Here is a 25,498-nt window from a genome sequence, read left to right on the forward strand (position 1 = left end):
GTCACAGAATCATGCAATGGGTTGGGTTGGAAGGAGTTTAAAGCTCATCCCATTCCCACCCCTGCCATGGCAGGGACACCTCCCACTGTCCCAGGCTGCTCCAAGTGTCCAACCTGGCCTTGGGCACTGCCAGGGATCCAGGGGCAGCCACAGCAAATCTGGGAATTCTATCCCACCCTCTCTCAGGGAAGAATTTCATCCTAATATTCAATCTAAACCTGCTGTCTTATTTGGAAGCGATTCTCCCTTGTCACAGTTTCCATCCTTTGGAAATTGTCTCTCTCCGTCTTTGTTGTCACCTCCCTGCAGGTTCTGGAAGGCCACAATTAGGTCACCCTAAAACCTTCTCCAGGCTCCAATTCTCTCAGCCTTTCCGTTCCCATGGGACAACTCTTTGTTGTCATCCCTGTGGCACAGCTCACTGTCGTTGTCCTCCTACTGCCTGGACAATCCTTGAATTCTGGAGTCTTCTCCTGGGGACAGCCCAAAGGCTCCTTTAGCTCCACGTTGTGCCAGGGCCCAACACAATGCTCACATTTAGGATATTCCACTTGTGCTCCATGGCCCCCACCTTGGGGACACAGGGGCTTTGCCCTCCTGTGCCACCCTCTTGGGGGACAATAACACCCCAAGCACAGAGGTGTTGGGCTGCAGGAGAAGCCCAGGACGGGCTCTGGGGCTGTGGCACCATCTCCATGGTGTCCCTGAGTGTCCCTCGAGAGATGGCAGCCTGTCCCCACAGAGGGTTGTGGCCTTCCCTCCACAACTTGGGATGGCCTCTGTGGAAGCAGTGGCTTTGTTTTCCCCCGAGTTTGTCACAGTGGGAATTTCTGCCCAAACAGGTCACTCCATCACCAAGCCTGGCACCTTCTTGGTTTTCCATCTGCACTTTTTCCTATTGCCTGCACACCGGAATCTTGTCCAAACCTTTCCCTTTGCTGTTTGCCAACTGTGCCTTAGGTGAGTTATCCTGTGGGAACTCCCTCCTCTGGCAGTTTGAGACCATTTAATTGAATTAAATCCTGAAAGATCCAGTCCTCTCCTCATCCATCAATCTTAATCCCAGTCCCCAAACCCCAGTGCTGCTCCCCACACCCTGTCCCACAAACCTCTTGCTGCAATCCTTCCCTATCCATCTCTTTCCAGCTGAGGGAGATGGGTGGGTGTGGAATTGGAGATTTTAACATGAGTTTTCCAGAAGTCCTGAGGAGTTCCATGGCAGTAGGAACTGCCTCAAGAAGCCAGGATGGTGCAAGTCCACGTGCTTGATGAACTTCTAAAGGCAAGGAAGCTCATCCATGTACCAACAGCAGAACTCCCTGAAATTCAGCTCCATTCCATTAACAGCCCCTCTTTTTTTTCCATCTCCAGGACATTCCCATACCATTTCCATACTGCTGTGCCCAGTCCAACACCACACTGAGCCAGGCTTTCTTCTGACACCCATCACTTCAGCCATTCTGCACAGGGTTTTATTTAGAAACAAACACAAGTTGGCATCCTGCAAACTCCGATTTAAATCTCTTTATTTTTTACAAAAAATACATTTTAACAAGTAAATAGAAACCATTTCCATAAGTCCACCGTTGTCCAAAGTGTAAATGTACATTGCAAATTTGCCGTTTTTAATATAGACATGTGCTCTATTTTGCCAGTTGTCTACAAGAAATTCAGCTACAGTCTGATGAAATGTAATAAATAATGATTAAGAAATGGAAAAGCTACACACCAAGAAGTGGGAAATATAAACTTTGCAAAAGTCATACATAGTTATATTACAGCCACCTCTTCCCAAATCAAACATTCAATTTCTCCTTTATAAAGTACAACAGTAGTGCATTCCCATTATTGGCATAGAGAGAGATCTTCCATAGAAATACTGTCCATGGAAAGAATTCCACTGAACTACAACTAAAAGGGACACCAAGGGATTAACTCAGGACAGTAGCAGTGCAAAAGCCAACAATATTGGCTTTATTAAAAAATATATATATATACTTCCTATGAATTAACATACTGAACATACTAATTAAATGATTTTTTTTTAAATTTATTTTTTATATTCAAAAACGAGACCCATTTTTCTGGAGAGGTCTTTGGGTGACCAATCCCACCACAGAGGAAAAGGTGGATCTGCTGTCTTTGCCACCCAGTTTGTCATTCCCAATGATTTGGAGAGAAATCCCTGCAGCTGGCTGGGAACTTCCCTTGGTACCGTTGCTTCCAGGTTTTCCCACATCCAGGGGAAACTGGGAAGATTTAGAGCACACAACTCCAAAAGGGGAGATGTGAAAAAGAGGAATTCCCTTTCCTCACCTGTAATAAAAACTGTCTAAAGCTGCTGAAGCTGAACATTTTCAGCTCTGGCTCACCCTGTAGTTTACACCACGGATAAAGAAACATCCCTCCTTCTCCAAGTGCTTCCATCCAACTGGTCCATCCCCAGTTTGGAGGATAAAACCCTTAAAGAAGACTTCTTTTGGGAGTACCACACAAATATTCCCCAAATATGGCCCAAATTCTCACCTACTACTTACATTTCTATCCCATGAATGTAACACAGAACACTGCTGGGAGCAATGGAACAACACTGTGGGATACATCAACTCTGGGAAGGAAATCAAGGAAGTTCTGGGGTTTGTTTTTTTTTTTTTTTTTTGCATTTCTAAGGTATTCCACTACTTTAGAAGAGGAAATACTCACAGGTATTAATGCTCTTATAAGATCCAAAGTCAACCAAAAGGTGTCTGTAGAAAAGTATTAAGATTCCTAATAGTAAAAATATCTGCAAATTTAATTACAAATACATTTCCAAAGCAAAATCCTTAATTAAGTACATCAGGGGTGGGGTCAGTATTGACAGTGTTCCTTGAGGAGGAAGGGAACAGCTAAATGCAGAATATTTACACTGAGAGATCCACTTAGGTCAAATATATAAAGTGAAGCAGCCCTATTTACAGTCTGGAACCTACAGGTCGTAATGGAAGAGCAATAAAACTCTGCTGCTAAAACATGGAGATTTTTTTTTTTAAGTACTGCTGATTTCATGCATTTGTTCCACCACTTGCCCTAAGATCTCATCCACCACATCAATGTCATAGTTCACTTGCTGCAGGTCCAGGTCAGGCATGATGGTGGCCAGGAGTTGTCCCACGTTCACTCGGAGAGAGCGGAGCTTCAGGCTGGGGAGAGGAATGGGACACGGTTAGATGGAGATGGAATTGTGGCTTCAGAGGTCACCTAACAGAGCTGGGCTCATCACCCAGGCTGGAGATGCTCCATGACTCCCATGAACCAGAAAAAACAAACAATAAAAACCCCCAAAAAAACAAACCAAACCAAACAACAACAACAAAAAAAAAAAAAAACCAAAAAAAACCCGCAAAAAACCCAACCAACCAAAAAAAAAAAAAAAAAAAAAAACCACACACACACACAAAAAAAAAAACCACAAAAACACAACCCACCAAAACCCCCCCCCCAAAAAACAAAAACAAAAACAAAAACAAAAACAAAAACAAAAAAAGAAAAAAAAGATGCAAGTAAAGATCAACACAGTTATTTAGGTTATTCAGGAATAAAAGGTTTTTTTGCAAGGGGAGAAACTTTCAAGGTCCACATTGGAGCACACCAAAAAGATGATTACATTCATTTAGGAATAAAAGGGTCCTTAGCTAAGGTGTAGGACAAAAATTAATTTGGGTAACTGTGAGGCTGCCTCACATTCTACAAGTGGGAGTTTGGGGTTGTTTCAAATATTTGAAAAAATAATCTGGAGGGAACTTGTTGGAAGTTAAGCTAACTTCCAGCTTCCTGAGGGAATTTTCATTCAATAAACAAGAATACTTGGATTATTGTATCTAGCTGAGATGAGGAGCACTGTGTTTGCTTGTAGTGCTTAGGTTTTTTTAGCTGCATCAGATTATTTTTCAATCCACCAGTTTTTCCAAGCTTCTCTTCAGTTTTCAGCGTGAAGAGGAACATTCCCTCAGTTTCAAACCAATACTAACCTGAATTCCCAGCTGAAATACTTCAGAATTAGCACTGGTGCAATCCTTTACCCCACACCACCTGTATTTCTCAAAGCAATATTAAGCAAGGATATTTTTGTATCTATTTAGAAACCCAGACTACCACAACCCACAGGAACAAAAGGAGAGGAAAGAAGAGAAGACAAGAAAGAGGAGTTTGTCCAAAGTTTTAAAAATATAAATAGGAGACAAGAGTTATAGCCCAGGGAAAAGGCAGTGCCTCCCTTTTTTTTTTTTGTTTGTCTCCTGGATGTCTTTGCTGCGTCATCTTCCTGATCAAATTGTTTTGCCATGAGCCATCCCTTCTGTGGCCTTCCTCTTTCTACTCTCAGATCCTTTATCATCTCCATGACCAGTTCTCCCAGTGCTGCCACATCTCCATCACCCTGTGGGAAAGTTACTTCCAAGTCCTGCATTTATTTGCTAATTCTTTTAGTAAACACAAATCAAGGCTATAAGGAAAAATAAAATCAAATGCTGACAGATCCTTTTTCGATGTTGGCTCAAAATTTCTTTTTTTAAGGCTGAAAGGGGTCTCTGGGAATTATGCAGCTCATTCTGCACCCTCTGCCAGGGTGCTCAGAGTGGATGCAGGGTTCCCAGTGCCCAGCAGCAGGGAGGATCACTGCCCCAGCCCAGCAGGAGCTGGTTTGTGGCACCAGCAGAGAGCACTGTGGGCTCACATTGCACAGCCACTCCCCCAGCACCACCGGCACCTTCCTGCAGCAGCTTCTCCAGGAGTTGGCTCCACTTTGTGCTCCTGCGCTCAGGAATTTTCAGGGGCTTTTTTTTCCAGCCCATTTTTGCCCAATTTGTCACAAGTCCCTCAGCAGCAGCTCTACCCCCTCCTGAGTTCCCTCCAATTTGATGGCATCAGGAATTTATTGAGTTCATTTGGCTTGGTGACCCAGGCCTTGAATCCCAGAATCCCCAGGCTTGGAAGAGACCTTTGGGATTATCCAGTCCGGCAATCACCCCAAAATGCCATTCCCAAGGGCCACCTCCAGACTCCTCCTGAGCACTCCACAGACAGTGACTCCAAACCTCCCTGGGCAGCTCATCCCAAGGCCTGACCACTCTGCCAGGGAAATTTCCTTGCCCAATCTCCCCCCTGAGCCTCCCCTGGTGCCATTGGAGCCATTTCCTCTCCTCCTTTCCCTGCCCCTCCTGGCAGGGACTTGTGCAGAGCCACCAGCTCCCCCCTGAGCCTCCTTTGCTCCAAGCTGAGCTCCCCCAGTTCAGCTGCTCCTCCAGGATGTGTTTTCCAGCCCCTTCCCTGCCCTGTTCCCTTCCCTGGCCACACTCCAGCCCCTCAATGTCCTTTTCAAGTGACACAGAACTGGACACAGGACTGGTGCAAAAAGCCTTTTCCCTTCTTGGCCTTGCTGCTGATCCCCAGTTTACCCTCAGTCAGCCCACGCTGGTTGTCCTTACTCCCTTTTGACTCCCATGGGGCTGCAGGTGGCATCCAGGTACATTTATTCCATGTTTTCCCTAGGATTGAGGCTGCAGTGTCAGGATGGAGCTCTGGCTGTCCAAAATATGGGCATAACAACTGCCTTTGTCCAGGAATGTTAACTTTTAGAGATGCAAGGCCCTCAGATCCCTCTGAAATGCCTCTTATCTGATCCTAGGGATCAATTTGCTGAATTAGCCCCTAATTGAGTCTGCTTTTACCCCAGGTAATGCTTCACCCCTTGGGTTCTCCCCTGGCAGGGACCTCAGCTCCCTCTGCTTTCACCTGCTCTGGGGTTTTTTTGTGTGTGTGCTATTCCCACTTCCCAAAGCTCCAAATTCTCCAGCTGGAAGTTTCAACCCTTGTTTAATTCCAAGACACAGCCTGGACCCTGATTCCACAGGATTTGCATGCAGCAAGGAGTTCTTACAGGGAAGTTTTAAATCCAGACTCTTCAGGTGATTCAAGACAGAAAGACAGACCCTCAAGTGAAGGTCATTGCACAGCAGAAAACAATGATCACCCTCTTTCCTGCCTCCCTTTTCTCTCCTTGGTTTGCAAGTTGTGTTTAGAAATTATACAGCATTTTGGATATTTTAACAAGTACCAGTTTTGGGGCAGTGGCCAATCCTGCTCACAGAAATAAATCATAAATCACAAACATCACTTGATAAAAAAAAACCAAACAAAACCAAACAAAACCAAACCATTAGGTAGGAGTCACAAAAGGCAGTAGAAAAGAATTCTGAGCATCACATTTTATTATCACACATAACCTTCATCAAAATATTTCAAATACAAGCAACAAATAAATGAAATAACATCTAGAAAGAACAAAACTGATACCTTTCTCCATCAGAAAAATTTACAGAGTCTTCTACATTACTGGTGGTAGAATCATTTGCCCGTGCTACAGCCTGGGGGATTGAAGCTTTTAACTGAGCCACCTCTGCCTTGAGCTCCTCACACTGACAGGCCATTTGATTCTTCTCCACTTCTAGGACTTCAATCTGCCAATCAAAAGACAAAACAAAGATGTAAGAATTATTCAGAACGTCGTGGGGCAGAAATGCTGGGTAAAAACGGGAGGGAATGGAAGTGACAGGAGTGTTTTACCAGCCGTACCTCACTTTTGTACCTGTCTCTCTCAATGGTGCACTTGTCCAGCTGCCTGAAAACATCATCCAGCTGCACTGCCATCTCATCCACCTCACTCCTGCTCTCACCATCGGCACATTTGCTGCACTCAGTCTTTAGGTTCTGCAGGGTGCTGCACTGCTCCTTGAGCGTGGCTATTTCCCCCAGGGCCTGCTCATAGAGAGCTGTCACCTCAGCCAGGCTCCTCCCATCAGTGTTTCCTTCTTCAAAGGAGGGCTCTGTCTCTGTTGCCTGATGGCACATTTCCTTTTTTACGTATTTATTATTCATCTCCAAGAGCTGCTGTTCCAGCGTTTCCACCTGTTTGGTTAACGCTTCGCATTTGCTTTGGTACATTTCTTTTTCTTGGTTCAATAGCTGCAGCTGGTTTTTCAGTTCATTTTCCAGCTCTGCAGATGTGTCAGGGACACCATTGACCTTGTGCTGCTCCTTTTCCACGGCTGCCCCAGGAGTCTGGACTGGGATGTCTTCCACCTCTTCCTTTTTCACCACCAGCTGTGGCAGCTCTGTCTGTGTGGCTGAGCTCAGCTGTTCACTCCTTGCCTCTGAAGTGCTTGCACTGCAAGGTTCCTCCACGGCAGACTTTTCCTCCTGCTTCTCCTCCTGATCCAAATTGATACATTCCGGTTTTACCACGGCAACATCAGCATCTGCTGAAGGCTTTGGAGTGCTGTTCTCCTCTAAAATGATGACATCTTCATCATCATCCTCCTCCTCGTGGTTGTTGAAGGTTTTGTCACTGAGCCGAGACGCCTTTAGGGACACAGGTGTCACACAGCTCTGTGCCTTCCTTTTGAGGCTGAGGAGGAAAATATTAAAATCATCAGTTTATTTGCTTAAATGCTGTCAAATCATTTGTTTCCAACCATGTGCAGCGTTTCTCTGAACGCTGTTCAAAAATTACCACTCCAGAAAATCCCCTGCATGGGATTTTAATGCGTGTAGCCAGAGTAAATTCCTGGAAAAACAAATGCCTGCCATCCACACACTCCCACATTATTCTGAAACAGACTCAGTATTCCCAGGAACATCCCCACAGAGCTTCAGGAAAACGGCCTGTGGAGAGTGGAGAACACAAACTCTGCTCCTGAGCAAACAAATCACTGAAAGTATTTCCTTTTTGGCATTTTTTTGCATTCACTTTTGAACTTGACAAAGGCTGCAGGTCCCTTTAACCTGCAGCTTCCCATGCTCCCAGAACTGCCACAGGAATTTTAGCAGCTGAAGCTGCCCTCAACACCATCATTTTCATTAAGTTATTAATGTTAGAAAGAAACAGGAATCTCCTGTTTGTACAGGTCCACTCACCTGCTATCAGCATCCAAATGAGGGGAAGATACTTGAATTAAAATAGGCAGAGATCTTCTAACAGAAGCATCTGATGATTTGGAGATAATTAACCTTGGAAGAGCGTCCTTTGTATTTGGAGCTGAGAATGTTTTGAAGTCTTTACTTGAAGAAACAGGTGTTTTTAGAAGTATTTCATTATTGATCTGTAAGACAATGCAAGTTAAGAATGGAAATAAACAGATATTAGTAGATTCTTCAGGACAGATTTAAGCAGTTCTTTTATACCAACACGTAAAATTCTGACATTTCTACATCCAAGTACCTACTTGAACCCAAGGCTCAGGATTTTGGGATGAGAAAGGCTGACTAGACTACTGCAAATCCCAGATTTTCATTTTAAAGTGCTGTGCAGAATCCCAGGCAAGAGCTTTTCCCAAGCTGTGTCTCTGTCTGGAGTTTGCCCATCAGACACATCCCTGGAAAAGCTGCTCAAGGTTCACTCAGTTGGTCCAAAATGAGCAATTATTTCACTTTCAGAAATTACTTTTGTGCTGAGGGAGATGTAATGGCAGAGAAACAATAAAATGAAACAAATAGGTTGAAACAGCACATGCAGCATCTGCTCTCCAGAAATGAAGTGGTCTTAGGTCAGAAATTGACTTTGAATGCAGCTGAAACTAAATCCCACTTAGGAAATTTGATTCTGAGTTACAATCCAGACAATCCCATCAAACACCTTGATCTGCATCTGGATTTAATCTGAATTTGAGGGTCTCCTTGTACAACTGCAGCTGCTCCACCTCTGTCTATCCCCACTTTTAAGGGCATCTTTACTTTCACATCCCCATCACCTCTCTCTCCAACAAATCCCCTTTGAAGAACTGGGTGTCCTGCCATAAAAACAGCCACGAGTGACTGACATCTCTTCTGGTTTTGGCCTTTGTCCCTCTCAGACTCCTTCCTAAGGAGAAAGAAATGGTGGATTTTCCATCACTGGGCAGCAAAGAAAGGGGATTTTGGGTTTTCTCATGGTGAGCAAATCCTGCAGAGCCATCAGAGTAAAGGTGGATGTTAAAGCAGACATTGGCAGCCAGGGCAGCTTCAGGAGTTACCTGGTGGCTGTACTCCAGTCGTCTCTTCAGTTTCTCCCTGTCCCTGCAAGGAAAAAAGAGAAATGAAGAGCTTAGATTCAAACTGTTCATTCATTATAAAAACTAAATCTAAGCACTACAAGCAAACACAGTGCTCCTCATCTCAGCTAGATACAATAATCCAAGTATTCTTGTTTATTGAATGAAAATTCCCTCAGGAAGCTGGAAGTTAGCTTAACTTCCAACAAGTTCCCTCCAGATTATTTATTCAAATATTTGAAACAACCCCAAACTCCCACTTGTAGAATGTGAGGCAGCCTCACAGTTACCCAAATTAATTTCTGTCATACACCTTAGCTAAGGACCCTTTTATTCCTAAATGAATGTAATGATGTTTTCAATATGATGTAATGTGGACCTTGAATGTTTCTCTCCTTGCAAAGAACCCTTTTCTTCCTAAATAAATGTATTGATCTTTTCAATATGCTGCAATGTGGACTTTGAAAGTTTCACAGCCAAGGCCTCCTAACAGCCCTCAGAGTTTGCTTCTGGGACATCCCAAACTATTCCCACACTGCCAAATCCTGTGGAGCATCCTCCCTCTCTGGGAGCTGCACTTTCCCCCCAACTGCTGCACAGCTCTCCTCGCTGGTTTTTAGCACTGAGAGCTTTGTAAAACTCTCCAGAACTCACTTTTTCTTGTAGGTTTTCTCGTACGTGGGATGTATTAAATCGTCATCCTCTGGTTCTTCTGGCACGTTGCAGTTGCTGAGGGAAGGAAGGGGACAGGAAATAACAACAGAAGGGGCTGAAGAGCCCCTGCTGCTCCCAGGTGATCAGTGAGGTGTCCCTGGGCTGTGTCCTTACCGGAACTGGGGGTCAGGGTTGAGGGAGCAGTACCACTTCTCCGGCAAGTGCTCGATTCCGTCCGGGAGCTTCCGCCACTTGAGGCAGGCGTCACACTGCACCCACGTCTGGTCAGGCTGTTTCCTGGGTAACAACACCAAAATACATCAGCAGCTGCACATCAGGGAACGTTCCAGTAGCAGGTAAAGCAGTGACAGGGTGTTCAGCTCAGTTCAGTGTCAGGGTGGCACTCACTGGATCTCCTCGACGGGCAGAGCTAAGGGATATTCCTCGTTTTTCTTGGTTTTCATCTCGTTCCAGTAATCGTTGAGCTTTTCTCCCAGCGCTGCTATCGTGAGTCTACAAAGAGAGGAAGTCAAAGGACACCTTGAATAATCCAATTCTGGCACAGAAAGACCTTTTATAAACTCCAGTGATAGAATAAGTGCATGAACCACTCTAATATTCCTAATTGCATGAGAGAGAGGAAAAAAAACACCTTTTCTTAAAGGTTTTCCTTTTATAGAAAGTTTTTTGGGGTTTTTTGGTTCTTTTTTTAATTTTATTTAGGAAAATTTAGGAAATATATATATTTTTTTTTATTTAGGAGAATTCAGAAATTGTCTCAAGTCATGTTTGTCAGCAGAGGAATTCCTGGAAATATGAGTCAGAACACAAAGACTGAAATCAAGAGTGCTGTTGATGGACATAGCAAATCCTGGAGGGGCTTCACCAGTTCAGCCTCAACCAGAGAATTCAAGAAAGCACAAAACCAATCCAGCACCTCACCCTGGTTTTGGCTGTGCCTCTACATCCCAAGTGCAGGTTCACGGCTACTCTCAGCTTATGTCCAACTTTCCAACAAGGGGGCTGGCAATTTGATCATTCAATGTGATATAAAGTCTGCACTCTGATAAAAGAGCAGCTCAGTCTCACCCAGGGTGATTTTCAGTTTTGTTTCCTGCTCAGGGCTCACGGTGCAGCTCAGGGACTCCCAGAGCTGCCACACCCAGCAGGGAGAGGTGAGGAACAACGACAAAGCTCCCAGGGGAGCTGCAGCCTGTGGAATTCACCTCTGAGCAATGCAGTGGATGAGTAACCAGCCCCAGCCCAGCCCCAGGCCTTGAACCAAGAGAAATGTTTGTGCAGAGAACTCCTGTGAGCCAGAGCTTGGAGCCAGGTCACCTCTGAACCCCAGGCTGGGATTGCTGACCCAGGGGCCACCAGAGGGGCAGAAATGGGACCACACATCCCTTCTCTGGAGAGGGAAGAAGTGCAGGGAACTTTCCACAACTTTCCAGCCCCCAAACAAAAACATCTTGTCAAAGCCTGAAGCGCTCCTGGCAGAAAAAACTTCTTCCCAGAAGATGTTTTGAGTGTGGTATCACTGTGCCCACCCACATTCCAAGTGCTGGGGGTAAAAATCAGAGAAAGTTGGGAAGTGACACTCCCATTGGAAAAGTCCTGAAATCACAGGTGAAATGCAGTTGCTGCTTCCTGGATGGAAGGCAGCTGGCATGGAAAATCTGTTCCTGGATGATAAAGAACCCAGCAGAGTGGAATCCCTGCAGGAATGGGAACTCCATGGGACCAGGAGCTGTAGAACACACAGCAGCCAAGAGAGGAGAAGCTGTCTGGCTGCTGAAGCAGCAGCTGGGGTGAAATCCCTCTCCTCAGATGAACTTTTACCTTAATTATAAGATTAACTCACACCTCCACCCCATAGTTATGTCCAGGAACAACGAAGTGGCAGTCAAATGTCTGGAGGTCTTTTCCAATCCTAATGATCCTGTGATTCTCCCCAGACAGACAAGTTGGGCACAAAATTCCCAGATTTCCTCGGGTGCTGACAGACAAATCAAACCCAAGGGATTGAGGAAAATCCCCTTTCATGTGTCCAAAAAAACCCCCAAAAGTGAAAAACATTCCCTGCTCACTGTGCATTCCCAATTCCTGTTGGTGCAGGATTTGGGAAATGGTTCAGGATCACCAATGTTTGCAATCCATGCCCAAAATTTCCACATTCAAACCCACATTAAAAGCACTGTTGGCTGGGCACATGGAAAATGCCTCCTCCTGAACAGCCACACAAGATTATCCAGGGAAAAACATGGGAACAAGGCTGGTGTGGATATTGTGGGAAAATATTTATAAGGGAAGAGACAAAAAGGAGGCAGACAAAAAGGTGTCTAAAAGGAGCTGTTTGCATTTAAACCAGGTTTGGCCAGAACACCAAAACCTTTTATTCCTCCTCTTAAAAGAAGCAGCTTCATCAAGTATTTCCCAAGAAATGGTAATACAGGATAGAAAATGCAGATAAAAATACCTGTATTCATTGGTGTAGTCAAAATCTTGTTTGTTGTGAGTTGGTTTTAGGAAGTTGCATTCGATAATCCCCACAACACCCACTCCCATGTTGTTTGCCTGCAAGGAAATTCAAGTTTATCAGGAAAACCAACACAAAATCCATGCCAATATTGCAAGAGTTTGCTGGGGGTAATTATTAACTCTATCTACATTGGGTAAAAAGGATTTTCTGGCTTCTGTCTCCTCTCCAAAGAGAGAATCTTGATATAAACCCCTTAAATAACAAACCCTCTGTTCCACTCTTCTTTTTGTCCTGAAAGATGTGCTCAAATTCATATTTTTGTATCAAACAGCCTCAAAAGCAAACAATTTAATCCAATTTCAAACTGCTACATACAGCAAAAAAGGTGATTTTATAAAGTATATATCAGTATCTTGCTTTCCATCCATATTCTTTTTTAAAATCAGTGTTTGAATGAAATTTGTCAAGATGTTAAAATATTTTGAAGCTTCAATTTCTTACCTTTAACTGGCAGCCAACTCTTTCATAAGCTTTGATGAGTCTGTTTTTGTGGTACATCATTATTCCATAATGATCTTTGTTTCTGCAGTTAAATCCAAAAGTAATTCTGACTGTTTTGGCCTTTGAGCAGATTATTAAGGAAAAACAGAGTGAATGTCATAGAACCCAAAAAATAAAAGTTACTCTGAGCAGGTCTTAGAGGTTTCTTTTCTTATATTGAGATAATTCCTTCACTATGACTTAAAAAAACAAAAAAATTTCCCCAAAAATAACCCAAAATTCATCAATATAACTGCAAGAGAATCCAGTCACAGAATTCAGTTCTGCAATGGAAATACTCAAGGATACACTGAGAAATTTGGGTCTGTAAATATCCTTCTCGATGAAGGCCAAACTTTTGGAAACCAGCTGTGTTTTCACTTTCTGTCCTCTCAGGATGATCTGCATGGTTGGCTTCAGGTACAAAATACTGCAATAAGCCTGTAAAAATACAAATTATTAAAATTCAAACATTTACATCCTTTCAGCTTCCAAAAATAAACCAAATTTTAAAAGTCCACCACGTACTCTTAGGGAGTAATCACTTTCTGGAACAATCTGGTCCAGCCTCTCCTGTTTTTTGTAGCCTCTTTTGCCTGTTTCATCCAAATCTTCTGGAATTCTGATGTCATATTTATCCTTGTCAAAGTCAAATTCTGGTTTGTCGTTTTTATCTCTAAAAATGAAGATAGGAAAATGTATGAATTAGAGGGGGGAAAAAAGCAAATACAAGAGGAGATGTTGTGGTGGAGCCAGGAAAGAAGGAAACAAAAAAGGGGAATTCCTCAAAGATTTGCTAAAATACACATTTGAGTCCAGCTTCCCATTTTTTTTAACTGCACATAGCTTGTTCCAGTTATTTTACACACAAAAACCCCTCCCAAATCCTTATATGTCTGCATACACTGAAAGAAAATGTGAAATTAATGAGAGATAAGAGACTGGATTTATCTTACTTCCTAAGATTCCAAATGATGATCCTGGTGCCTTTTTTCCCCATGATGGCATCCAGCTCTGCCAGTAATTTCTCCTCAGTAGAGAACAAGGAATGTGTCAGGATGGCCTTGAGGCTGTTCTTGGATTCTGCAAGATCACTGACCTGCCGTGGGCTCTGTGTTAAGGAGAGGGGCTTGGAAAGGAGTAAAGATTTCAGAAAATGAGGAGATTTCTGGATTCAGTTCCCAGCTTCTCATTCAGACTTAAAGGTTTTAACCAATTACAGCATCTTCTGGAATTTTTTGACTTATTCTCTCTATCTTGCTATAAACATCCATAAAAGCAGCCAAGGATTTTCTCTGGATGATGTTATCTCCCAAATTTGGGATGTACCCACAACTTGCACAGAATCACTGGGTTGGAAGAGACCAAGATTGAGTCCAACTCAGCCCCAACACCTCAATAAACCCTGGCCCCAGTGCCACATCCAGTTTAAACACACCCAGGGATGGGGACTCCACCACCTCCTCAGGCAGACCATTCCAGAACTTTATTACTCTTTCTGTAAAAAATTTTTTTCCTGATATCCAGCCTATATCTCCCTTGGTGCAGCTCGAGGCTGTGTGCTCTGGTTCTGTCAGTGCTGCCTGGAGAAAGAGCCCAACCCACCTGAGCACAGCCACCTGCCAGGGAGCTGTGGAGAGTGACAAGGTCACCTCAGAGTCTCCTTTTCTCCAGGATAAACAGCCCCAGCTCCCTCAGATTCCTCACAGGGTTTGTGTTCCCAGCCCCTCACCAGCCTCATGGCCTCCTCTGGATGTGCTCAAACCTCTCCATGTCCATCCTAAACTGAGATCCCAGAGCTGGACACAGCACTCAGTGTCCATCCTAAACTGAGACACCCAGAGCTGGACACAGCACTCAGTGTCCATCCTAAACTGAGATCCCAGAGCTGGACACAGCACTCAGTGTCCATCCTAAACTGAGATCCCAGAGCTGGACACAGCACTCAGTGTCCATCCCAAACTGGACACAGCACTCAGTGTCCATCCTAAACTGAGATCCCAGAGCTGGACACAGCACTCAGTGTCCACCTTAAACTGAGATCCCAGAGCTGGACACAGCACTCAGTGTCCATCCTAAACTGAGATCCCAGAGCTGGACACAGCACTCAGTGTCCACCTTAAACTGAGATCCCAGAGCTGGACACAGCACTCAGTGTCCATCCTAAACTGAGATCCCAGAGCTGGACACAGCACTCAGTGTCCATCCTAAACTGAGATCCCAGAGCTGGACACAGCACTCAGTGTCCTGCCTAAACTGAGATCCCAGAGCTGGACACAGCACTCAGTGTCCATCCTAAACTGAGATCCCAGAGCTGGACACAGCACTCAGTGTCCATCCTAAACTGAGATCCCAGAGCTGGACACAGCACTCAGTGTCCATCCTAAACTGAGATCCCAGAGCAGGACACAGCACTCGAGGTGAGGCCTCACCAGTGCAGAGCACAGGGGCAGAATGACCTCCCTGCTCCTGCTGGCCACACCATTCCTGATCCAGGCCAGGAGCCACTGGCCTTCTTGGCTACCAGGGCACTCTGCTGGCCCATGTCCAGCTGCTGTCACCAGTCCCCCCAGGTCCATTTCTGCCTGGACACTGCCCACCCACACTGACCCCAGCCTATAACATTGTGTGAGGTTACTGTGGTCAAAATCCAAGACTTGACACTTGGACATATTAAACCTCATCCTATTGCACTCTGCCCATCCACCCACCCACGCATCTGCTTTTCACGGGGAACACTTGAAGGATATGCTGGTTGGTGAAGGTGACAATGGGGACCATGACATGCTCTGCTTTGGTGACCTCCAGGAAGGTCTGGGACAGCATGCCCACGCTCATGGTGTCCCCGTTCTTGGTGAAGATGATGGCGTCCTTTCCCAGGCGCATGGAGCCCGACTTGAAGCCGTTCCCGTAGAGCCCCACGGGCACGCGCCCGTTCATCACCGACTTCTCGCTGAAGCCGAAGCTGCAACGGGGAGAACAGGACAAGGATGGGAAAAAAAACAGAATTCCTGGAAAATTTGAGGGTTCAAGAGATGAAAGTGCAGGATTTTGTGGGCTTGAGTGAGGCTGTTTTACACAGAGATTCAGAAGGCTGAAAATGACTCCTTGATTTTTGGGATGTGTCTCCCTTTTATACTGTTTTACACAGACCAATTGGATTGGTGACACAAAGACAAACCTCTTCACTCCCATTGGTCAGAGCAGAGAGACATCAAGAACTCCCTCCTAGGGAAAGGAACCAATAACAAAGTTACAGTTTACAAAAACATTTCTCTGGGGCGTGTACAGAAAATTCCCTGGGAAAATAATTTCAGAAAACCCAAACACCTCAGGCATGGAACCAGAGCTACACCTGATATTTCTGGGTCTGAGAGATTTCAGCCTGCTGGCAGCTGCTAACTTCTTCCCAAGGAAAAATATCTCAGGAAAGGTTTTTCTCAGAACAATCTCGGCAAACCACTCTCCTTTCTCAAATCAATCTTTCTCCAGGTGGTGTTTTGCTGTTTCTCTGGTTTAATGGGATCAGAGAGATGTTGCTCCTATTAACCAACCACGTTAAGTCTGTCTCAGAACACCTTACAAAAAGTAGTAAGAATTAGACAATAAAGACCTTTTTTCTGTGCTATTTGCCTTCTGAAATATTTAAAGTCTTTCATCTTTCTTTCATGTCCTACAGTGACAGGACTTGGCCAATTACTCAACCCAACCCTCTTGTTTTAGTACGACCCTCCTGAACAACTAAATCCTAAAATCACTGGACAATGCTGCTAAAACCACACTTGGGAAAAAGTATGGGACAGAAATATCAAGTCTGAAATTAAGTGAAAAAGCATTCTAATGGGATTCTGACAGTTATCCTGTAGTCTCATAATAAATACTAATAAAATCCCCTAACCCCTGTCCCCTCTCCCACCTTTTCCCCTCTCTGCTTCCTAGAAAATGTTTGATCCACAGGTTTTCCAATTCCATATCACATTTCAAGTAAAACAGGGAATTGCATGTGGAATTTAGGAAGCTATTAATTATGGTATCTAACAGAAAAGTAACAGTTTGGATTCAAGCTTGCTCAAATTTAAACCTGCAGGCAAAGCAATTTTTTACACTAAGAGAGAAATTGCACAGGAAGCTTTTTGCTGCTGTAGAAATAAGAGAAAAATCAGTTCCAACCTTACAGAATATTTAAAGATATTTAAATAGACAATTACTTGAAAAATAGAAAATCCGTTAATTTTTCTACAATACATTCTATTATTAATATTCCAAAGGGTTTGAGCTGAATCTCCCTTCTTCTCTCATTCACTAACTTAAACTAAAGCAATTAATAACAGCAACAATGATTATGATGACAGTAAAAATGGAATATTTGAATTCTCCTTATGTCCACTAGCAGGCACTACAGAGTTTCCACAGCATAAAAGGAAGGCTAAAAGGAAATGATGAGGTGAAACTTCCAGGGAAGCTTTAGCAGCATCTGCCTGCTCTGGAGTCTCACCGGGACCTTCAGAAATGCTGAATTAATGAGGAAAATCAGCGAATTACCAATGAGGAACAGGAACAAAGCGAGCAATGACAGCAGCAGAGCTGGGGTTTGTGGAGGACAGGTGCAGAGGGTGCCCACCTGAGCATTTTGTGCAGCTTCTCCGAGTTCATGCCGTTGCCGTTGTCGGTGAAGGTCAGGCAGATGTTGTCGTTGATGACGGTTTTGTCGATCCAGATCTGCTTGGCGCTCACATCCGGGTCATAGGCGTTGTCTGGGGGCAAGGGAAACACCGTGGGGCACCAGAAAACTAACACTCAGCTCAGGGCAAACACAGAAATAAATCAGAGCTGCATCCAACCCAGGAGAACCTCCCCCAAACCAACAGAGAATTCCCCGGATTGTCAATGGCAACAACGCAGAGACCAAAAACATCGCTGGAGGTGAGCAGCTCCCAGGAGAACAGAAAATGAAACCAAGGCAAGGTTCCAGTTTCACTTCCTGCCTGCAGAGCAGCTGGGGCAATGCCTCCTTTCTCCCAGCCCTTACAGAAGGGAGCTGCAAAATGCTTCAGACTCAGTTTTCTGTTTACAGGACGTGAGAGAGCCCAACAGGAGTGAGACAGAAACCAGGCTCCAGAGCCCTGCTGGCAGCAAAGCCAGGCTCAGCTGCCCCACAGCACCTTCTTCCCTCTCTTCCCCTCATCCCCTGGGATTTGGGAGCAGGAGGAAGGCTGGGATGTGATGGCACCTCTGCCTCACTGCCTGTTCTCTGCAGCTTCAGCTGAGAGAATATGATGCTGAGCTCAGGCCAATAAAAGGAACCACAGCTGGGCAGGTTTCTTTCTAGAAACTTTAAATCCAAATTGCATCAAAGTGAAATAGTTCATAAAATGTATTTCAGCATCACAAAAGAGGATGTACAGGTACAACTGAAAGTTTGGAAGGATTTGGAGTCTGAAAAGAGCTGAGATGATTTAACAGATTGTACTCCCAAAACAGCCACAGGGCTCTGGTTTCCTCCTTTGAGACAGCTTTGGGTTTATCCAGGTGAAAAATCCCTGCTTTCTTCTGTTGTTAATTAGGGGAAAAGGGGGGGAAAGGGAAAGGATGTGTGAACACAGGAGTTGCTCCCTTTGGCAGCAGCAAAGTGCTCCATCAGCTTGGCTGGGGTCACAAGCCACACCTTTATTTTGAGGAACCAGCTCATCACTCCCTGCCTGTGGAAAAGAGGAACACTGGAGATAGATGTCCAGTTAACTTCTGCTCAAAATCAAAGGCAAGATGATCAACAGGAGCTAACAAACAGATTAGCACAAGCCCCAGGTAATGCAGGTAACAGGACCAGAACAAAAACCAAAACACTGAGGATGTTCAGCCAGGTCTTTTCTTACCTGCTGGAAAATAGTTTTGTAACCAGAAACTAGAATTATTTTAAGCTATTGATCACCTACCTATGAGCTCTGCAATTGCACTGAAGGGCCAGGTGTGGCTGGTGGAGTTGGTGTGCAAGAACTTTGGGCACAGCTGGAATAAAGCACAAGCAAGGGCATTAGTCTGTGCTCTCCAAGGCAGAAACCTGTTTCTGTTGAAGAAAGGAAGATTCCATGGTGTTGGTTTGGACAACACCAACAGGCTGTAATTGAACTGATCTCTGGGTATTGGAACATTAATACAGCTCTTGGAGAGGAAATTCAGCATATTCTGAGCATGGGTTGTCATCCTAACAGTCTTTATAAAAACATAAGGAATCATCTCATGATGCCAGAGGCCACAAAAAACATCAAAGCCACTGTCCAAACCCAGCAACAGAAGCTCTCAGATTGTTAAAAACTCACATCTTCAACCAGGAGGATTCAAACTTCATGTGAAGAGCGAGCAGCACCCAACACTCTCTGTGCTCACAGTGACCAAATCCCCTCTCAGACCCTCTCCAGGGGTGCTTTGTGCTTTTACCAGCTGGATCTCCCATTTGGTGTACACAAAGGCACAGAATTAGATGAAAAAATGCAAATAAAGCACCTTTTTATGGGATGGAACTCGGAGATGTCAGTGACACAAGAACTGCCAAGCAGCCCCAGCCCAGGCTCACATGTACTCACTTCAAGACTTGGAAAACCAGAACTAAATATCCACATAAGTTAAGGACCTGTCCATGCAACATTTGGAGACATTTTAACTGCTGCAGCCGGTCCTTGTGTTGGCATTATCCCTGAGGAAATCCACAAGCCTTTAACACAACCCCCCTTCAGAGATTTGCTCAAACCCCCCTGCCAGAGTTGTGGTGATGGCAGGAAAAAAAAGCAGCACCCACGAACACAGAACACTGCAAACAGCCCTTGTTCCACTGAGTTACACAAACCCCAGAACATAATCCACAATGTTATACAGAGAAAATCTGTGAGAGAATTTAAAATACTGTGTACACATCCACACTGCATCATTTTTACAGAGTTACTCGTTGGCAAACACTTTGACAAAGGTATGAAGTGTAAATAAAAGTCAAGTGCAAAGCAAATAAAAGCCAGCAGCCGCTTGAAAGCTTCAAGGTGAAAAGGAATGATGCAAAAAGCAAATCCTAGAGGCACAAAGCAGGAGAAAGACACGGGGGGAAGCAGCAGCTGAGGTTCAGAGCAACAGAAAAGTGCCAAGAGCTGTCACCTCCACGCTCAGGTCACAGCAGCACATGACACATTTCCAAGTGCAACTTAATCCCTGCATTTCCCCATGGAGCACCAGTGGGAGCAGACACCATGCTCCTCATCACCATCTGTGCCTCAGAGCTCCAGGTTCACAAAACCTGCTGCACAGAGCCAGGCTGGGGCAGGGTGCTCCCAACCAACATCTCCAAATAATTCTGACTCCAAAAAGAAAATTCCTCTGGGTTATTCATGGAAACCTCTCATGTGTCACAGCAAAAGGGATTTTTGGATTCCTCCCTCTGTTGTACAAGAGCTCAGGGGATCCTCAGAGCCCTGGGTGATTCTCTTCCCCTTCACAGAATCTGCTCCTTTGTTTTCTAAGCTTTGGGATCAAAATCCACCAGAAACAACTGGTGGGGCTTTTTCCCACCTGAAATCCCACCCTGGCAAAACAAAACCATATTGAAAAATCCCAACTCACCACGGGGATGCACATTTAGGACTTTGGCATCTGCTCAGCTCCCTGCTGAAACACTGAACAGCTCCAGCCACACAAGAGGCTGGAAATGCTGGATTCCCTGCTGGATTCCCCGGAATATGGACTTGGTAAGAAGCCCTGAGTGGTTTTGACAGAGGCATCAACTCATCCTTGGGAATCTCATGGAGTCTTTGATCCACCTTGTCACCAGCCCAGAGCTCTGAGTGCCACCTCCAGCCCTTCCTTGGACACCTCCAAACCTCCCTGGGCAGCTCTTCCCAAGGCCTGACCACCCTTTCCAAGTAGAAAATTCCTTCTGAGAAGGAAGAAGCACCTCCCCTGACCATCAGAGAGAACCTCAGTGTCACCCACAGCGGCATCATCATCAATAAATGTCTTTTTTTTTTTTTTTTTTTTCTGCCCATGAACCAAACCATTCTGTGTGCACAGAAATCAAACCTGGCCTGGGAAACACAACAGCTCCATCCCCTCATTCCACAGCTGGGAACCACTGGGAATTCTGAACACAGCACAGGAATCCTGCCTTTATTCTCTGCATCACTGGGAATTCTGAAAACTGACAGGAATTGTGGATTTATCCCCTGGATCACTGGGAATTCTGAACACAGCACAGGGATCCTGCCTTAATTCTCTGGATCATTGGGAATTCTGAAAACAGCACAGGAAGTGTGCCTTTATTCCCTGGATCACTGGGAATTCTGAACACAGCACAGGAATTGTGACTATATTCTCTGGATGATTGGGAATTCTGAAAACTGACAGGAATTGTAGATTTATCCCCTGGATCACTGGGAATTCTGAACACAGCACAGGGATCCTGCCTTAATCTCTGGATCATTGGGAATTCTGAACACAGCACAGGAATTGTGCCTTTATTCTCTGCATCACTGGGAATTCTGAAAACTGACAGGAATTGTGGATTTATCCCCGGATCATTTGGAATTCTGAAAACAGCACAGGAATTGTGACTATATTCTCTGGGTCACTGGGAATTCTGAAAACTGACAGGAATTGTGCCTTTATTCTCTGGACCACTGGGAATTCTGAAAACGGCACAGGGATCCTGCCTTAATTCTCTGGATCATTGGGAATTCTGAAAACTGACAGGAATTGTGCCTTTATTCCCTGGATCACTGGGAATTCTGAAAACTGACAGGAATTGTGCCTTTATTCCCTGGATCACCACTTGGGGAGGGTTTGGGAAAGGCTGGAAGGTGTTCACAGGCCTGGGAACTGTAACAGGTGTAGGAAGGGCTGGAAGATGGGAACTGGAACAAACAGAGTCCTGGCTCTCACAGCTCCCATCCCTCAGCAAAAGGCGAGCAAGGAAATTCATGGGAAAGTTACCTGAGAGCAGAGAGCACCCCCTGATCACAGAATTCCATGCTTGGGATGGAATTCTTAAAGAGCAGCCAGTTCCAACCCCTGCCAGCAGCAGGGACACTTCCCACCAGAGCAGGATGCTCCAAGCCCCATCCAGCCTGGCCTTCAAACAAGGGCACAAAGCCAGATGAAGGAACAGGAGAACAGTGACAGTGCTTCAGGGCCACCAGTTGTGTGGTTTCCTCCAGAGCAATCCAACCTGTCAGCAACCACCCTCTAATTCCTAATGAACTCATGGAGAAATAGTTAACTCCTTTTGTGCCCTTTCACTTCATTCATCAGTGCACCGCTTTAATTAGCTCATAATTAATTGAGGTTCAGTAAAAGCTGAACACTCACTAGGCCAACCCAGCTGTTTTGCTTGCTCAGCCAAACATATTTCATTCCTAAGTGGGTTTGGTTTAATAATTTCATCTTTTTTTTCTGCCGAGCCCAAGTGCAGCCAAATACAACTGCAACCTCCCACTTCTTCCAGCTGAGCATTTCTGGGACTCAGCTGTCCTGAGAACAGCATCTCCTGCAGTTAGAGACAGCAAATATTGAAGAATAAAACAGTTTCTCCCTCAAAAACAACAGGCAGCTTTGGGAATTTCAGTTTTCCAAGCAAACTTGAAATGGGGATCCTGAAGTGTGCACAAATCCCCAACCCCTGCAGGGTTGGCCTCACCTTAGGGATTTATTGCTTGCACATCTTTATTTTTTTTTTTTTTTTGTGTTGCTCATCATCATTACAAGAATTCATGCATTTGAGTGAAAAATGGAAAAGGGGCTTGGTTTATCCTGCATTTTTATAAGAACTCCTTGGGTACAACACTGATATTTTCATGGAATTGTTTAGGTTGGAAAAGCTCTACCAGCCCAGGGAGTCCCAGTTGTGACTTACCCCCACCTTGTCACCCTGAGTGCCACCTCCAGGTGACATCTCCAGGGATGGGCACACTCCAAAGCTCCCTGGGCAGCTCTTCCCAAGGCCTGAGTATCCTTTCCATGGGGAAATTCCTCCTGAAATTTCTCCTCTCCACCTACACCATCCCAGGGCTGTGCAATGAACCGCATCCAGGGGCCGACCCCAATCCAAAACCACTCTTAAAACATTAACCTGGATCACTTCCCTGAGCTGCTTCACTGCTCAGCAAAATATTGCTGAAATATTGAAAAACTGGACAAAAATATTGCCAGAGCAACAGCAGGAGAAAAATTCCAGGGTGGGAAGGAGTTCCCAGGTCCTCTCCAGTGCCTCTGAATGTATTTTGGGAAATAATTTATATTCCCAAAGAACTGTGACCATCAGCTCTCCCCAGCATTACAAAGCCTTTTACAAATCTGGTCAAAACTGCAACAGCTGCTTCACCTGAGCCAAAAAAAAAAAAAAAAACCAACCTAAAAAAAGCCCCCAAACCCTACAAAACTCACAGCTTTCACTGGAAAGCCACTGAATGCAAATTCTCAGTCGTGCCTGCAACAGACAAAACCAAAGAGCAGCCGGAAAATAATTCAGAAAGTTACCAAGATCTGGTTTCGTTTGTTTCGTTTGAACTCTGAGAGTTCAGCTCGGCAGTGTGAATTCAAGCTGAAAATGATGTTAAATTCTGAGCTGTCAGAGGCAAAGGCTGATTTTTGACACTTTTTCCTCTCAAGAAGACCAATAATACGTAAAAAAAAAAAAAGTAATAATAAATCCAAATCTTTATCTAAAAGAATCAGGACAACGCTGCTGCAATAAAATGATCCAATTGTGGATTTCCAACACCTGCAAGAACTAAAGGCCTGAAATCAAAATCGAAAATGCAATTTTGGAACTTCGAGGAGAGATGTTTAGAGGGTTTATCTCTAGAATTCACGGCAGCTTTTATTAGGGTAATATAAATTCATATTAAGGTAACAGAAATTGATATTCTGTGATACAGAATTTCAGCCAGAGGTTTGGGCTCAATGATCTCGGAGGTCTTTCCCATCCTAAACGATTCCACAATCCCAGCACCGCTGAGAGAATTCGAACACACCTTTTTTCACTCAAATATTTGACAAGTTACTCATCGTAGTCCTCCTGCTTCTTCCCACTATTCTGTAAGGCAGGCAATGAGCCAGGTGTAGCTTTAGGTGGGGTTTATAGAGGCATTAACTTGAAAAAAAACCCCTCCCGTTTCACCCGAAAAAGCAGCTTTAACTTCATTTATACCAGCACAAATAAACGACCAATTGCCCCAAGAGCTCAGCGACGACACTGCCACCGAAAAATCACGACACGGCAGCTTTTAACTGCGTGAACACTCATCTCCACTCAGCCGTAATTAGGGTTAAAAAGTAATTAGGCCGCTCGCAATAAAAAAGCAGTGAAGATTTGAAGTTGGAAGTTGGCAATTAGAGGTCACGGCGCTGTTTGGGATCCTGCCTCCAACACCGAGCCCACCGCCAGCCCTCACCTTCCCGCGGCACAGCCCGGCCGGACACACAGAAGTTCATTTTCCAGGATTCGGGGCGGGATAAGGACGGCAAAGCCGCCGGCCTCACGTCCCCTCCGGGGAGCCGAGGCGGCGCTCCCCGCCCTCGCTGAGGGAGTGACCCCGCAAGTGTCCAAGGCCAGCTCTGACGGCGCTGCGAGCAGCCCGGCACGGGGAAAGGCGTCCCTTCCCGCGGCTGCAGGCTGGAAGGAGCCGGTCCCTGAGGTGCCGTCCCTCACGTCCCTTCCCCCGGGGCGGCCGCGGCGCCGCCGCCCGCTCACACTCACCGCGCTCAGGCGGATCCCGCCCTGTGTTTTCGCCGCCATCTTCGGGCCGCGGCCCCGCGCGCGCTTCCGCCTCCCCGCGGCCCCTTCGCGCTTCCGGCCCCGGGCGCGCGCGCGCGGCGAGGGGCGGGGCTTAGGGGAGGCCACGCCCCCTCTCGGGTGGGCGGGGCTAAGGGAGCTGTGAGGGGAATGGAGGCGGGGCGAGTCATGGGGTTTGCTTATATGGGAAAAGAGATGGGAATCGTCGTGTGAGGGTGTGCTGGGGCCTCCGCTTGTCACCCAGCACAGAGCGCTGAGTGACACCTCCAGGGGACACCTGCAGGGATGGGCACTCCAAAGCTCCCCGGGCAGTGCCAAGGCCTGAGCACCCTTTCCATGGGGAAATTCCTGCTGCTGGCCGAGCTGAGCCTCCCCTGGGCCAGCCTGAGGCCGTTCCCTCTGCTCCTGTCCCTGTGCCCTGGGAGCAGAGCCCGACCCCCCCGGCTGTCCCCTCCTGGCAGGGACTTGTGCAGAGCCACCAGCTCCCCCCTGAGCCTCCTTTTCTCCAGGCTCAGCCCCTTCCCAGCTCCCTCAGCCCCTCCTGGGGCTCCAGCCCCTTCCCCAGCTCCTGCCCTGGACACGCTCCAGCCCCTCCAGGGCTCTCCTGCAGGAGCCACAACTGGACACAGCCCTGGAGCACAGAGGGACAATCCCTGCCCTGCTCCTGCTGGACACACAATTCCTCACCCAGCCCAGGGGCCTCTTGCCCACCTGGGCACCCCTGGGCTCGTGTCCAGCCCCTGGCACCAGCACCCCCAGGGCCTTTAACACTGGGGCATTTCCCCACAGCTCTCCAGGCACTCACAGTGTTCCTGTCTGGCTCCCCAGCACAGTTTCTATTCCTGCATTTCTGCTGATTGCAGGTGCCCACAGCAGGAAACAGAGCTGGGAAAGGGGCTGGAGCCCCAGGAGGGGCTGAGGGAGCTGGGAAGGGGCTGAGCCTGGAGAAAAGGAGGCTCAGGAGGGACCTGGTGGCTCTGCACAAGTCCC

The 25,498-nt window shown here is 46.0% G+C and overlaps 1 protein-coding gene across 1 annotated transcript; it reads right to left on the bottom strand.

Moving 5' to 3' along the window:
* Nucleotides 1–1,509: 1,509 nt before the first annotated feature.
* MORC3 (MORC family CW-type zinc finger 3) lies at nucleotides 1,510–24,572 on the bottom strand. Its single transcript, XM_066314182.1, has 17 exons — nucleotides 24,473–24,572; nucleotides 18,675–18,747; nucleotides 17,363–17,495; nucleotides 15,494–15,706; nucleotides 13,698–13,847; nucleotides 13,270–13,417; nucleotides 13,051–13,182; nucleotides 12,703–12,822; nucleotides 12,199–12,296; nucleotides 10,128–10,232; nucleotides 9,894–10,016; nucleotides 9,720–9,794; nucleotides 9,048–9,090; nucleotides 7,954–8,138; nucleotides 6,613–7,444; nucleotides 6,334–6,497; nucleotides 1,510–3,182 (listed from the first exon to the last, which is right to left on the bottom strand). The coding sequence occupies exons 1-17, from the start codon at nucleotides 24,509–24,511 to the stop codon at nucleotides 3,029–3,031; spliced, it is 2,787 nt and encodes a 928-aa protein (XP_066170279.1). The 5' UTR covers nucleotides 24,512–24,572; the 3' UTR covers nucleotides 1,510–3,028.
* Between the last annotated feature and the right edge of the window lie 926 nt (nucleotides 24,573–25,498).

Source organism: Sylvia atricapilla, chromosome 2 (assembly GCF_009819655.1).
Source record: "Sylvia atricapilla isolate bSylAtr1 chromosome 2, bSylAtr1.pri, whole genome shotgun sequence".
Classification (NCBI taxonomy): Eukaryota; Metazoa; Chordata; class Aves; order Passeriformes; family Sylviidae; genus Sylvia; species Sylvia atricapilla.

Excerpts from the sequence above, each read along its gene's own strand:
- MORC3 (XM_066314182.1), bottom strand. The coding sequence starts at position 24,511 with ATGGCGGCGAAAACACAGGGCGGGATCCGCCTGAGCGCG. Across the intron at positions 15,707-17,362 it reads AAGCTGCACAAAATGCTCAG|CTTCGGCTTCAGCGAGAAGT; the intron begins GTGGGCACCCTC and ends TCCCCGTTGCAG. Across the intron at positions 13,418-13,697 it reads ATCATTTGGAATCTTAGGAA|AGATAAAAACGACAAACCAG; the intron begins GTAAGATAAATC and ends CTTCATTTTTAG.